This window comes from Drosophila santomea, chromosome 2R, assembly GCF_016746245.2.
Source record: "Drosophila santomea strain STO CAGO 1482 chromosome 2R, Prin_Dsan_1.1, whole genome shotgun sequence".
NCBI classification, from domain to species: Eukaryota; Metazoa; Arthropoda; class Insecta; order Diptera; family Drosophilidae; genus Drosophila; species Drosophila santomea.
The window spans coordinates 22263809-22278208 of NC_053017.2; the positions used below are offsets into that span (position 1 = coordinate 22263809).

The 14400-nt window shown below is 45.0% G+C and overlaps 1 protein-coding gene across 10 annotated transcripts in view; it reads left to right on the top strand.

Annotated features, from left to right (window-relative positions):
* The window catches only part of LOC120445152 (sodium channel protein 60E), a 29116-nt gene extending 16950 nt beyond the window's left edge, over positions 1-12166 (top strand). For 3 of the 10 annotated variants that reach the window (XM_039625315.1, XM_039625320.2, XM_039625321.2), the window contains 20 exons: positions 61-231; positions 290-483; positions 545-647; positions 710-838; positions 1703-1717; positions 2046-2288; positions 2345-4506; positions 4560-4887; positions 4949-5049; positions 5619-5793; positions 5873-6169; positions 6436-6590; positions 7298-7431; positions 7497-8166; positions 8282-8641; positions 8745-8853; positions 8912-9093; positions 10418-10536; positions 10997-11266; positions 11336-12166. In XM_039625315.1, coding sequence (XP_039481249.1) covers positions 61-231; positions 290-483; positions 545-647; positions 710-838; positions 1703-1717; positions 2046-2288; positions 2345-4506; positions 4560-4887; positions 4949-5049; positions 5619-5793; positions 5873-6169; positions 6436-6590; positions 7298-7431; positions 7497-8166; positions 8282-8641; positions 8745-8853; positions 8912-9093; positions 10418-10536; positions 10997-11266; positions 11336-11844 — 6426 coding nt within the window. In that variant the 3' untranslated portion in view covers positions 11845-12166. Of the gene's footprint in view, positions 1-60; positions 232-289; positions 484-544; positions 648-709; positions 839-1702; positions 1718-2045; positions 2289-2344; positions 4507-4559; positions 4888-4948; positions 5050-5618; positions 5794-5872; positions 6170-6435; positions 6591-7297; positions 7432-7496; positions 8167-8281; positions 8642-8744; positions 8854-8911; positions 9094-9361; positions 9463-10417; positions 10537-10996; positions 11267-11335 lie in introns of all 10 variants that reach the window. The other 7 variants (XM_039625317.1, XM_044005806.1, XR_005615723.1 and 4 more) reach the window with 7 other exon arrangements.
* The last annotated feature ends 2234 nt before the right edge of the window (positions 12167-14400 follow it).

Here is a 14400-nt window from a genome sequence, read left to right on the forward strand (position 1 = left end):
AGTTCAATATTGCCAACCACCAGAGTAAGTCATCATCATTATTTATCTTGCACCTCATAGGTCTTTACGTCCATCTTCACGTTTGAGTGCATTGTGAAGCTAATGGCTCTGTCTAAAGATTTCTTTCTTTGCGGATGGAACATTTTCGACCTCCTTATCGTTACTGCGAGCCTGCTGGATATAATATTCGAGTTGGTCGATGGCTTGAGTGTCTTGCGTGGCTTGCGACTGGTAAATAACTTTATCTAGCATTCAATTTCATATTTTAATCTTATATTCATTTTTCCAGCTAAGGGTATTAAAGTTGGCCCAATCGTGGACTACAATGAAGGTGCTGCTTAGCATTATAATCTCGACGATCGGCGCCCTTGGCAACCTCACGCTCATTTTAGTCATAGTCATCTACATATTTGCTGTCATCGGCATGCAGTTGTTCTCCAAAGACTATACGCCCGAGAAATTCGATCCAGATCCTGTGCCAAGGCAAGACCGAAAGGAAATCTTTCAAAAATTTTAGCTTAATTATATTTATACCTTTGAACAGATGGAATTTCAATGACTTCTTTCACTCGTTTATGATGATCTTTCGCATTCTGTGCGGCGAATGGATCGAGCCTCTCTGGGATTGCATGCGAGCCGAAGAGGAGGTATGGCCCTTACGGCTATTGACTAATAACTAAAGGTTACTAAAATTGGTTACATTTTCCAGCAAGGAGCCTCCACCTGCTTTGCCATATTTCTGCCGACGCTCGTGATGGGAAACTTCATGGTGCTTAACTTGTTCTTGGCCTTGTTGCTCAACAGCTTTAACTCCGAGGAGCTCAAGTCGAAAAAAGAGGCAAGTCAAATGTTCCGGATGCTCATATTTTGATCCCAGTTTCTTAGCGTTCGTGAATGTATATGTCTTTATGTCTATGTGTGTGCCAGAAAAGGCACTTAAACAACCCGATAACTAAATCCGAAAATCTCGAAAAGCGATGGGGGAGGGATCATCTCTCCCGTGTCATAAAACAACCCCTTTAAAATGGTTAAGATGATCGTTTGTTTGGTCGACCTATAAATGTTTGATTTGAATGTGTCTTGCACTTTATGTGGTTTTCGGTATTTGTGTGTCTCTGAGTGTGAGATCTTAGCTTTATCATGATCGCGCGATGGCACCCCCAATTACATTTCCAGTTGAATTATACACCATACGATCTGTGGCACTCCTCTGTTTCTACAAGCAAAACCGATTATAATTTTCATGTTTCTAAAAATCCAACTAAATTTAATCGCTGTCTGTATTGTGTTACTAACTGTGCTAAATGTTCATACTCTCCTATTTAACCAAATCAATAATAAACCCACTCAGCACAGGAGTCTATGAAGAGTTCTACTTACGCCCTTTGCTGGGTTCATCAGTTCGGAGCCGTCCGAAAACTGATTCTACGAAGTTTGTTCTGGCGAAATTAGCAACCACTCAAATCGCATAAAATCAGACCCAGAACAGACCTCGCATAAGTCTTATAGTAGGTCTACATGTAAAACAAATCTCTTAAATGCACTAAAGCGTATTCCAATTAACCGAATTTCTGTCGTCAACTCTGCACAATGCGTTTTAAATCCTAACTTGCGACACAAAAAAACACCTAACACAAACACAATCTTAAACCCAATCAAAACGAAACTTAAACAATTTAAATACACTGAAAACGTTAAACAGATTTTCAAGAAGAAGGTAATTTTTTTAACTAAACTTCTTACTTGCTTTAAACTTGCTTGCCTCGTTTGCGTTAACCAATCCATATCTAAATCCAGACATACTGTATGTGTAAATACTTATGTATAGAGTAGTCAAAAGTCGATCAGGCTATATATGTCGTTGTATTTTTTATGTTGCCTGCCCTTAGCATAAGTCCTCTTCAGTTCTGTATGCATTGGATCCCCAATTGTGTAATATCAATGTTGATGTCTATTCAAAAAGAAACATGTAGCAAACTCTTTAGTTGAGTTTCACTCTTGGGCTTCGCTGTGTTCTAATGCTCTGCATTCTCTGACCCAAATAGGAAGTGGGCGAGGAGTCCAAGTTGGCGAGGAGCATCGAACGGGTGCGCGACCTGATTCGCAAGAAGCGGCAAGAGCGCAAGGATCGCAAGGAGCGAAAGTTTGCGGAGAAGTTCCAGCAGATCGTACTGGATGCCCAGCAGGCGCATGCTCAGACTCACTCCCACCAGGCTGCAGTCGGTTTGGAGAGAGGCGACAAGCCCAGTGCGCTGGCGGAAACCAAGTTTCATAGATTGAGCTATCAGGTAATAAGTCTTGCATTTCACGTTTGAACTATGAAAATAATCCATATCTTTCTCAGGAATCTATGAATCGCCCAGTTTCCGGCTCCGACTTTGGCTTCCAGATTCCCCTGCACGACGGCTTGCATACGATAGTCGATGGCTTAGAGTATGAGGACACAGAAGACTTGCCAGAGCAGATCCAGCTGCAAGCGCATCCACTGCCACCCACTTCGGACTCGATGCCTCCTACCTATGAGAGTGCAATGCTGGCCGCCGCTGCGGGCTCATTTTCCTCTGTCAATGGAAACGGAAACAGTCAAAATCTAACGCCATTCGTACAAGCCGAGCGCCGGCTGCAGCACCAAATCTCCTCGGGAGTGAGCACCCAGCAGAACGATTCACGCGAGGAGGCTACCTACACAGAATCAATCGAGCTGCGTCTGCTGGGCCAGTACAACTCAACGGATACGGACCCGTACGCTAACGACCAACGGAGCGGCTGTGGTTCCTTCAACCGAGGCGACTCACTGCAGGACAACTCCTCGCGGCGGTACGGAAGCGAAGAGCACGATGAGGCCTATCTGAAGTACCAGAAGTCCCTGCTGACGCGATCTCCTAGTTACCGAAAGTCACTGGATCGCCTATCCCAATCTAGTGGGCAGTCTCAGCGCTCATTGCTCAAGTCGGAGGAGGCTGAGATGCGGAGGCATTATAGCGGCCAGTCCCTGAACTCCATATATATCGAACAGGATGAACTGCTGTCTCAGCAGGGCAATTTGCGAGAGGAACTGCTCAATTGCGACCAAAAGGAACTATTTCAGTTCCTGCAGGAGGAAGAGGAACTGCATAAGGGGACCAACCTGAACCGCATCTCAAATGTAATGAGGTCCCGACGACCCTCTAGTCAGATGGGACAGCCAGATAACGAAGCATTGGTGGAGCACTCTGAGTTTGACAACATTATTCAGAGTTTTGAGAAAGAACTAGAAGAGATCAAGCGATCCACCACATCGTTGGAGCGCAAACTTTCCAACCTTTCAGAGCCCTCTCCGGCAGCCGATGAAGCCACTAAAGCCATTATGGAGCACATTGCTATCATTACAGGCGCCTCCGAGCGCTCTGCCGCCGACGAGGTAGTGCTCCCCCTGAACCCATACGACAGTTATGATCTGTCCAGCGTACCACGACGTTCGCAATCCGTCAGCGCAGCCGCTCAGCGCCAGTCCGTGAAACTAAAGCGACGCAGCCTGGAGAAACAGCGCAAGATCGATGAGGACTTTAGCATCTCAAATGAGATACGCAAAATCTGTGATCAAATCCACGCCCCCTTCGTGGCCATGGAAGCAATGGCAGTCGCAGCCACCAGCGCCAGCCAGGCGACCCAACCTAATCAATCACCCTTTCTCAGGCGAAAGGTCGATCCGTTCACAGTGCAGTTCGATCGCTTCAAGCGCCTTTCCCTTATAGAGCGCGTGGAGGAAGTACCCGAGGAGGAGAAGCCTATCTCGACGCTACGCATTGAGTCGGAGAAGATGCCGCGCAAGTTTCTGCACGGTCACGACCAGCTGCGTCTGGACAGCCTCTCTCTGAAGAGCACGAACTCGTACGAAAACCTCCTGATCCAGAAACAGAAGCTGGGCATGGCCGCGCCCCCCGCCGTTCCTGCTACTCCGCCTACCTCCTTGAAATCGAGCATCGAGCCACCGACACTGGCGCAAATTTCATCGCTGAAAACCACCCCGCCGCTGGCTGCTCTCACCGAGCATCAGCAGCACTTTCATGCCACAAGCATTCAGGCAGCACCCACTCACGCTCACGCCCACGCCCATGCCCATGCCCATGCCCACTCTCAGGCACATGCTCACTCAATGGCTGGGCAGCGGCGACGCCAGGAGCATCCACAATCGACGCTAGACAAAGCCGCATCCTTCCAGTCCGCGCGCACCGAGTCGCACAGCTCGGGAGCGGCAGACACGAGCTCAGCCCTGGCTCTGGCCATGGCCCAAAAGACTGAGCAGTCGCAGTCGACGGCGCCAGAGGCCACCCAGAAGCCGTCTGCATTTACGCGACTGACCGAAAAACCATGGCATTGTTTGGTTTCCTACGTAGACGATCTCACTGTCGGTGGGAGACGTAACTCGCAGGGAGCTTACAATGATCCCATGACTTTTCCGAGCTACGGGGCCACAAAGCCCGCCAAGGTGCCTGACGACTGTTTCCCCCAGAAGTGCTACGATCAGTAAGTATTCCTCAGCGTTCCCCCTGAGCTCTCTAATTGAGACTCCTTTTCAGTTTCTACTTTCGCTGCCCCTGGTTCATGAGCTGCATGGACACGCAGAGCGCCAAGCACTGGACGCGCGTGAGGACGGCTGTCTTGACGGTTGTCGATACTCCGGCCTTTGAGTGGTTTGTGTTGGTGCTGATCTTTGCGTCAAGTATCACGCTCTGCTTCGAGGACATTAACCTGGACAAGAACAAAACGCTAAAAAGAGTGCTATACTGGATTAACTTCTCCTTCTGTCTGATATTCGTCGTGGAAATGATTCTCAAGTGGCTGGCCCTGGGATTTTCCAAGTACTTTACCAGCTTCTGGACCATACTTGATTTCATCATAGTGTTTGTAAGTGACTCTTATAAAAGTGTATTAAACCGTGACTTCTTACCGACTTGCTCTCCTCCAGGTATCAGTTTTCTCGCTGCTTATTGAAGAGAATGAGAACCTGAAGGTCCTAAGATCGCTGCGCACCTTACGAGCTTTGCGTCCGCTGAGAGCCATCTCTCGGTAAGTTGACCAATTGTTGGTCTCCCGATAGGCTGCACCACAACCTACTCAGACATCCGTGCATCCGATGAAGAAAGCTCTCTGCGTAGGAACTTCCGTCACTACTTCTCGTTCTTCCTCTATCACTACTGATCTATTTTATCTTTTCGAGGAGGAGTTGGTCAGACCGAGCGATGCGATCCAAGCCGTGTGCAGTGTTTAATACAATCTCGTCTTCTTTATGAATTTCGAATAGAAATACGTACTCGTAGAACACGCATTGCATCGTCCTCGCCTCCGTCCTTGTCCTCGTCCTTAAATCTGTTTAGTCTGTATTTGAAGTATAGACCTTTTCTGTGCCTCTGTAGCTTTAGTATATTGTAGAAGTAGAAACGAATATTATGTATATATGTATGCCCTAAGCTAGCTAAATAGTTGACTAAGCAGATGAGTTCCACTCCACAATCCATTCACTACTTTTTTAAGTATCCATTTGACCACGACCACTTAGCACTGTCCCGGCACAGTTGAGACGACCTGCGTCCATCACGTTATTGCTGCTGGCATTTCATCGATCATTTCTATTCCAGGTGGCAAGGAATGCGGATTGTAGTAAACGCTCTCATGTATGCAATACCATCAATTTTCAATGTACTTTTGGTTTGTTTGGTTTTTTGGTTGATCTTCTCAATAATGGGTGTTCAGTTCTTTGGTGGTAAATTTTTTAAGTGCGTTAATGAGATGGGCGAGCTACTGCCGATTACTGTAAGTATTCCGGTGAATGTTCAGATGCAGCTTCACACCAATCCACATTTGGGATATTATTAATCATTGCATATTCCAGGAGGTGAACGACAAGTGGGACTGCATCGAACAGAACTACACGTGGATTAACTCTAAGATTACATTCGACCACGTGGGAATGGGCTATCTGGCCCTGCTGCAAGTGGCGACCTTCGAGGGCTGGATGGAGGTAATGGCCGACGCGGTGGATGCTCGTGGAGTGGATCTGCAACCGCAGCGGGAAGCCAACCTATATGCGTATATTTATTTTGTTATATTTATTGTGTGCGGATCGTTCTTTACACTGAATCTGTTCATTGGAGTTATTATTGATAACTTTAACATGCTTAAGAAGAAGGTAAGCCCATTGGCCTATGCTCCTGGCCGGTCAGCTATTTTGCATCCACACTTAAGTCACCTGTACAAACGCTAACCATTTTTGATTTGAATTGCTGTATTCCGTTCGAATCGCCGTCATTATGTGTAAACCTATCCGTGTTATTGTGTTGCTATGTTGTGACGAGTTGTTCATTGAATACCTTTTGCATATCGCTTAGTGTGTTACATACATGTGGATTGTATATATATAATTAAATGTTCATTTTATTCTCATCACTTTTATAGTATGAAGGAGGAGTGTTGGAAATGTTTCTCACCGAATCTCAAAAACACTATTACACGGCTATGAAAAAATTGGGACGAAAGAAACCACAGAAAGTTATTAAGCGACCTATAAATCATTTTTTAGCTATGTTTTATGATTTATCCAATTCGAGAAGGTAAACAAACCCGTCAATCAACCATTGCTCCCACCAATCTCAATCTAAGACCAGCAAATTACGTATATCTACTTATAGTTTGTACTTACTACTAGTATTAGTCTGACTCTGTCCTCTATGAACTCTCTTTGTACTTTTGTACCAACTTGTATGCTAAAGCTTAGTTGCTTAGGTTAGGCCCACAACACATCTCAAGAATGTTTCTGATTTGGTGATAAAATTCATTTAAACACTTGAAATTCCCGACATTTTTGGTCAAAACCGGTGCTTGTCTCAAGCAAGCACCGTCAAAAATGCCTCTATCTTCTGTATTTTTAATCTGTGTATCCTATATTGAAATGCATACTCTTGGAAGTTTTGTAGAGCACATTTTGCTATGATACTTAAAGACTGAACTAGATATTATTCAAAATATCAGACCCTCCGCACTCTAGGCATGCTCTATCTATCGGATAAGTAGCAGTCCTTTGGCCTCTGAATCCGACCCTTTTATACCTCGCCCCTTTGGTGTACAACCAGCATGATCAACATAGTTAGCATTAGAACTAGTTTACTATACCTACTACTACTTATAATGGTGCTCCTCGAATTGCCTGTATATAATCCCCGTCTTTCTGAATTACTTCAAGCACCGCGAGTTCGGCTAGTCCGATGTTTCATAGTGTCAATCAAAAATTCTAATCATAATCCACCTTTGTGATGTGCAGGTTCGAGATCGCGATCTTTGTACTGATTTTCCTAAATATGCTTACAATGGGCATCGAGCACTACGATCAGCCGCATGCAGTCTTCTTCATTCTGGAAGTGAGCAACGCCTTTTTCACCACTGTATTTGGTCTAGGTAAGCGCCTGAAACGGTTTCGTAAATATAAATATTGATGTATTTACATTTTCTTCCTTCTGCAGAAGCCATTGTGAAGATTGTCGGTCTGCGCTACCACTACTTCACAGTGCCATGGAACGTGTTCGACTTCCTTCTGGTGCTGGCCTCCATCTTCGGAATTCTGATGGAAGACATCATGATAGACCTGCCCATTAGTCCGACGTTACTTCGGGTGGTCCGCGTCTTCCGCATCGGGCGTATCTTGAGGTTAATCAAGGCCGCCAAGGGGATCAGGAAGTTGCTATTCGCTCTCGTAGTGTCCCTGCCCGCCCTCTTTAACATCGGGGCACTGCTAGGCCTTATCACCTTTATCTACGCCATTCTGGGCATGTCGCTGTTCGGACATGTCAAGCTCCAAGGTGCCCTCGATGACATGGTAAACTTCCAGACCTTCGGGCGCAGCATGCAGCTGCTGTTCCGGTTGATGACATCAGCCGGGTGGAACGACGTCCTTGAGTCCCTGATGATACAGCCGCCCGACTGCGACCCATTTATCCATGGACAGACGAACGGCGACTGCGGACACCCGCTACTAGCCATTACCTACTTCACGAGCTTCATCATCATCAGCTATATGATAGTGATCAACATGTACATTGCCATCATCCTGGAAAACTTCAATCAGGCGCACCAGGAAGAGGAGATCGGCATCGTCGAGGACGATCTGGAAATGTTTTACATTCGCTGGTCAAAGTAGGTGTTTTCTGGCTGACGGTAGGCCTAGCCAAAAGCTGTAGGATCTCACCAAAAGCTGCCTGGCAAACTATTTAAGGATCACTGCTGACTATTCCGTCTGATTTACTTGCAGATACGATCCACATGCCACCCAATTTATACACTTCTCGCAACTGTCCGATTTTATTGCCTCTCTCGATCCACCATTGGGCATCTCGAAGCCCAATAATGTCGCTTTAGTGTCATTTAATCTGCCCATTTCTAAGGGTAATAAAATACACTGTCTCGACATTTTGCACGCGCTCGTTAAGCACGTGCTAGGTCATGTCGAGGAGACCGATAACTTCAAACAGTTGCAGGAACAAATGGATGTCAAGTTCAAGAAACAGTTTCCAACGCGCAAAGAATTGGAAATTGTTTCGTCGACGCGGATCTGGAAGCGCCAGGAAAAGGCGGCCAAGACCATTCAAACGGGCTGGAAGGAATATTTGCGGTACTACACTTACCACACCAGCCCATTACCTCACCCTAGCATTCTCCGGCGAACTCCCTCTCTGATTCTTGCGAGTTTCTAATCGTGTGGTGTCTCTTCACAGGCGCAAGCGGGAAAAGGAACGCTCCAATTCTGGGGACAGCGCCACTCAAACCTCCAGCCCTGGCGGATGGCAATCAAAACTTTCTGCCCTAAACTTCTTCCATCTTCAGGTGAGTGCAGAGATATACCGTGGACCTCATGAAGGTGCTTAAACTTGATTCTCCGCAGGTGAGTCGTCGAGGCACCGCCTGCTCCAGTCGAGCCTCGTCTCGGAAATCGTCGCGTGCCTCGGATGCATCCGATCTCAGCGAACTAGCTGGACCCTGGTTGAACCTGCCTCTGATGCTCGTCTCAGGTGCCGACGAAGTGGTCAAGGACATCAAACTGCAAAACGACGAGCTGGGCAAACGGTAGTTATCCAGCAGCACCCTTTCCACCTACTCACAACAGCCACACCGACTCATGACACACACTACAAAAACACACATACTGACACGTAGCCATTCCATGTATGTTTATGTTTCATGGCTGCGATGAATTTGAAATGCAATTTTTAGACGAAAACGAAAGGCTTTCCATGCTCATGCCACATGCAACAAGAACATAACCGTCGATCTGCATCGATAAATTAACGTTTTGTGTGTCCACAGTGTATATGAACTTAAGCCCTATTTCTAGCAAATCCTCTTGTATCTCCCTAAACTATGAGTCCCTGCTCGCAGACATGGTCACTGCCGTTCTCAGAAGTGGCTCGCAGCCTAGTGGCTTGAATTACCTAGGTAAAGGCAATCTCCCATTCATCAGCTGCTTAGCTTAGCTGGCAATCTATAACCTACTACTTACGTACAATCTTAAATCTTACAACAGACAACATCAATAGCAGTATTAAAACAAAAGCAACAGCAATCTTACCAACTTCGTTTTAAGTTCTCGACTATAACTCATCCACAATCCTTGTATATTCAGATAGATTAAGTATATGTATTTACAGTACCAACTATCCAGTACTCGAATCATTCGACTTTATACTTACTCTATTTAACATAGTATCTCCATCCAAACTCGACCCTCAACTCGATTCAGCTCATTTCTGCGAACGTCAGCAGTCTGTCAAAAACTCATTTGCAGTCAGCAGCTCTCTACAGCAACTCTTATCAACTATTAATCAACAATTATTAGAACAAGACCCACAGTAATTTCAGTTTTAAAATAATTTAAAACTTCCTATACCAATAATATTAAGATCATTTGTAAGTAGCGGCTTTTCCTTTGAATCCAATCCGTAAATCCACCCATTCCGACCTTACTTGTCTCGCCAAAATTCATTTGCGATGAACACGTGAATGCGCCATTTGATTTCATTTTGATTGGTTGCTTGCCCTTATATAGATCGTTAAGATAGTTTGGCTATCTATAAGTACTCTCATTTAGTTTAAATGTAGCTTAACGAACATGTCACCAGGTAATTGGAACCGTAAGACTAAATCTCATACCAAATCGATCTCATCGCCATTGACAATTGATAATGATGTACAGCTTCTTTAGCGTTGAAAGCTTTCCCTATTTCTTTTGTTATTTCGTCAAAAAATTGCAGCTATCGTTGAAACGAAACAATCCTCGACTTTTATATGTGAACTGACCTAAACCTAACATTCTACATCTACATCAGATAAATGAAATTTATGCTTATGATTGTTACTGTTATTCCAACTACTAAACTATTACTATTATTAGCGGTAGCATTTTTGTGGAAGCGCCTAGAGCAAGTCGTCGCCGAAGCTTTTATAATTTCTTTTTGCGTCATCAGGATGCTGTCGATGACAGCTTAACCTCACCTTCAGTACATAGAAAAAGTAATTATTGACAAGTGCCTATTCACCCACCCACCCACTTTCCACTCGACCTAACAACCCAGCACCAACAACCATCACTTACTAGACCATTCACGACTCTTGCGCTATTTGTATATACTCGTATTCGTACTCGTACCCTGTACAAAGCCACTGCCCGAAAGGCCTGCACCTCGAACCACATCTGCACCACTCTCTGAATCTCAGTTAGTATCAACCTCACCTTTGTGGCTTATTTCCATTAAGATGCATTCCATCGAAAACAGTATTTTGCATTTCTAGTTGTAAGCTTATGTTCTTGAGTCATCAACTGTTACTCTCTGCGATCGCTCTATCTATACCTATACCTATAGCTATATCTATTCGTCTATCTGACCTACCTATCTGTCCACACAACCTTCGTACTTGTGCGTTGTGCCACCACGATTGCCTGACACTAATGCGTACATCTCACCCACGACAGCCGCAATGAACAACACGACCAACACCACCTCAACCTCCGCCTCCGCCTCCACCTCCGGCACGGCCTCCTCCACCGCCACCGCCACCGCCCCAGCCACTGGGTGTGGCCCAGCAGCCACCTCCGCCTCCGACAGCGACCGACACCAGGCGGTGGGGGGTGGGTCGGCTCCTTCACGTAAGCGCGCCTCTAGTTTCATTCGCAAGAAACCGCCCCTAGAAAGAGGTTTGTCAGCACAAAGCGCTTTAAGAGTAAACAAGAACGCTTTTGTCTGTATGTGTGAATTGTACTTGCTATCTTCGGACCGAGCAGCCCACTAAAGTCCCCTCTTGCCCTTTCCAGCCGAGGCGCCAGCCCCCGAGGTGATCGTCACCAGGCCATCGCCGGAGCAGCAGACGCATCCGCATCCGCACTCGCTGAGCCTGCGTCCGGACAACGCAACCCTGGTCCACGTACTGGTACACCGCGAGAGCGAGGAGTACAAGGAGGAGGATGAGGGCAGCCCGTCCTCGTCCTCGCCCGGCAACGGAAATGGTTTTGGTATTGGCCTGGACATGCTTGGCAAGCAGCCGCCGCCTCAGATACGCATCACAACGGGTTCGGTAGAGAGCTCAATGGACACTTGCGCGATGCCCACAGTGCAGATAATGGTGGACAGTCCGAAGGATCCGCCACGCGGCGATTTCAGCTCAGCACCGATTGATGATGTGGGTGCGCCAATCGATGTGAATGTCCAGGGCGATACCTCGCAGGTGTTTTACGACTACGATCCTGAGAAGGCCACCGATGACCAAGTGAGTGGACAGGAGGAGGCAGCGCAGTGCGAATCACTTCCAGACAGACAGAGATGACCTCCGGTCAACACTCCCCTGCGGGACTCGGAGAAACGCTCCAGCCGTGGCAGCCGCAGTAGCAGCACCACCAGCAGCATCAGGAGTTGCTCCTCCTCCTCGTCGTCGTCGGCGGCATCGGCAGCCGCACCCTCGGCACGGCGTACAAGCTGACAACCTTCGGTCTGAGTGCGTATTCTTTGCCGATTCCTGTGTGCATTTGTGTCAGAACTCGTAGTTTCTTAGGCTTAGGCATATGGGGCCCGCCCCTTTGTTATCATAGTCGATTACCTATATAGTTATATATTAATCGCTTTATACGATATACATACATATATACACATATACAGATACGAAACTATTCAGATTTATACATGCAATGTCAGTTTAAGGAGGAAATCAATATTAACTATGTTAACAAGAACGTGCATTAAACCGTTGTAGTACTCGAAACTAATCAAAAGTCCGAACTCGCAAGTCGAAAGTCGAAAGTCGGAAGTCGGAAGTCGGAAGTCGGAAGTAGGAAGTAGGAATCGCCATCATCGTGGTTAATGTCACAATCAGAATTGAGGAAGAGCAAGTTTGTCGGTAGTTTACTGCCCGATTTAGTTGTAGTCAGAATGCCTGACCCACAAGTGAGACAATGAAGGCGAGGTGTTGTGCACGGCCTTCAGCTCTCCTGCCGTGGGCCAACTTTCTGCCACATTTTCGAAGGTTGTTTTTGAACTATACAATACGTAGAGGTTTGCATCACATGCGTACATTACATGTGTAACCAACTATCGCGGTTAGATCTAGGCTCATAACTGTAGTGTTTGTTTTCGTAATTATCGACCTGCATATACGGAAGGTATATGTGAATAGTATCTAAATACATTTTGTACATATGCCAAAGGAAGTATTTTAAATTAAAGAGCTAATACTATAGTTACAGACATATGACGTTAGTTAGATACAATTTATTGAAATATTTATAAAGGTTTTTCGTTACGATAGCGCAAAAATTGCCGATTACAAATGCGATTACGATAGCTAATATTATCCATTACCGATTGTTCGAAGTACAAAAGCGAAGTATTAGTAGATTTGATTATTATTATATTGTATTGTACATATCTTTTGGCTCCTTCCCCATCCACATCGCCCTTTCTCTTGTGCATCTCCTGTACAGCGGTAACGACGAAGACATTAGTATATGAAGATGATTAGAGATTATATTGGCCTTTGGTAACCACTAAGCCAAAAACAATGTCAAGTGATTTTGTACTCAACGCACTCACATATTTAAATCAATCCTAATCCCAGTCGGGATCTCCCCACTACACTGCACTCTTATCGAGATCCGAACGAAATCAATCCCGGATTCAATCAGCAGTCCACATAAGTACCATGACAGGTCAGAAGAAGTTTACGAAGGTGAAGTTTTTTAGTTGATTTTCGATAAGTACAGTCGAAAGAAGCAAATCAAATGCAGGACGCAACAATTTTGGTCTCCTATACAATGAACAACCAACAAGCTTCCACAAGAACTCTACTTTAGCAAAATAATTTACAATCTACACTCACTTTATTGTACGACTAAGAATGGTTAGGTCGGGCCAAGTTTCCAAGAAACTCGCCTTGTTTTGTTACTTTTTAAGTGTTGTTCTCTCTTTTAAGTCTCCATTGTGATCGCATTAAGTTTAAACAGTTTAAACATCGAACAGGAAAAAGAGTTAAGAAGTGAATAACGTACACTCCGAGTGGGAAAATATTAACAAATCCCGAATTACTTATGCACCCCCGCGCCATTCAGGGCACTTTGCTACTCTTACTCTACTCTACTTTCATAACTTAACAACAGACAATCAGACAGCGATTGATAGTAAGTTGAAATTCTATGGTACCAACTAAAACGTTTTTTCCAGAAACAAACAACCAAATGAACACACAACAACTTAATTGTGATTTTAACTGCAATTTTTACACAGAAAGTACGAAAAATAAGGTCATAATTTTAATTAGAATTGTTAACAAGGAAACAAAACCAAACCAAAACCAAAAACAAAACCAAAAACAGACAGAAACCAAACACTCGTCAATTAAGTGATATTTAATATTGGTACGTACTCGTATTCGATTGTACATAAACGAAAAACGATTATGATAATGGTAACGAAATAGCAATAGAACCTCATCCAACCAGGAAAAAAACTAAAAACTCAAAAAAAAAAGAAGAGAAATGCTTTTTTTTAGTTTTCCTCAACAAAAATCGATTAACCAGATTACAGAGCGAGGCGAGACCAGTCGGATCGATGCTATGATGTAGGATGTGGGATGTGGGAAGTGGAATGTTTAATTTAGTCATAGAGTATAACGACAATAAAAAGAATGATGCATATTCAATTAGCGAGACGCAAGTTCGAGTCATCGTTACCGAAACCAATACTCAAAATAAAAACAGGCAGATAGACAGGTAGACAGGCAAACTCACACACAATCTGGGAATACAAGGACAAACTTAACTCTTAGATATTATTATGGAATCGTGAATCGTACTCGTAATCGCAGTAGACGAGGCTTTGGTCCCACTCAAGA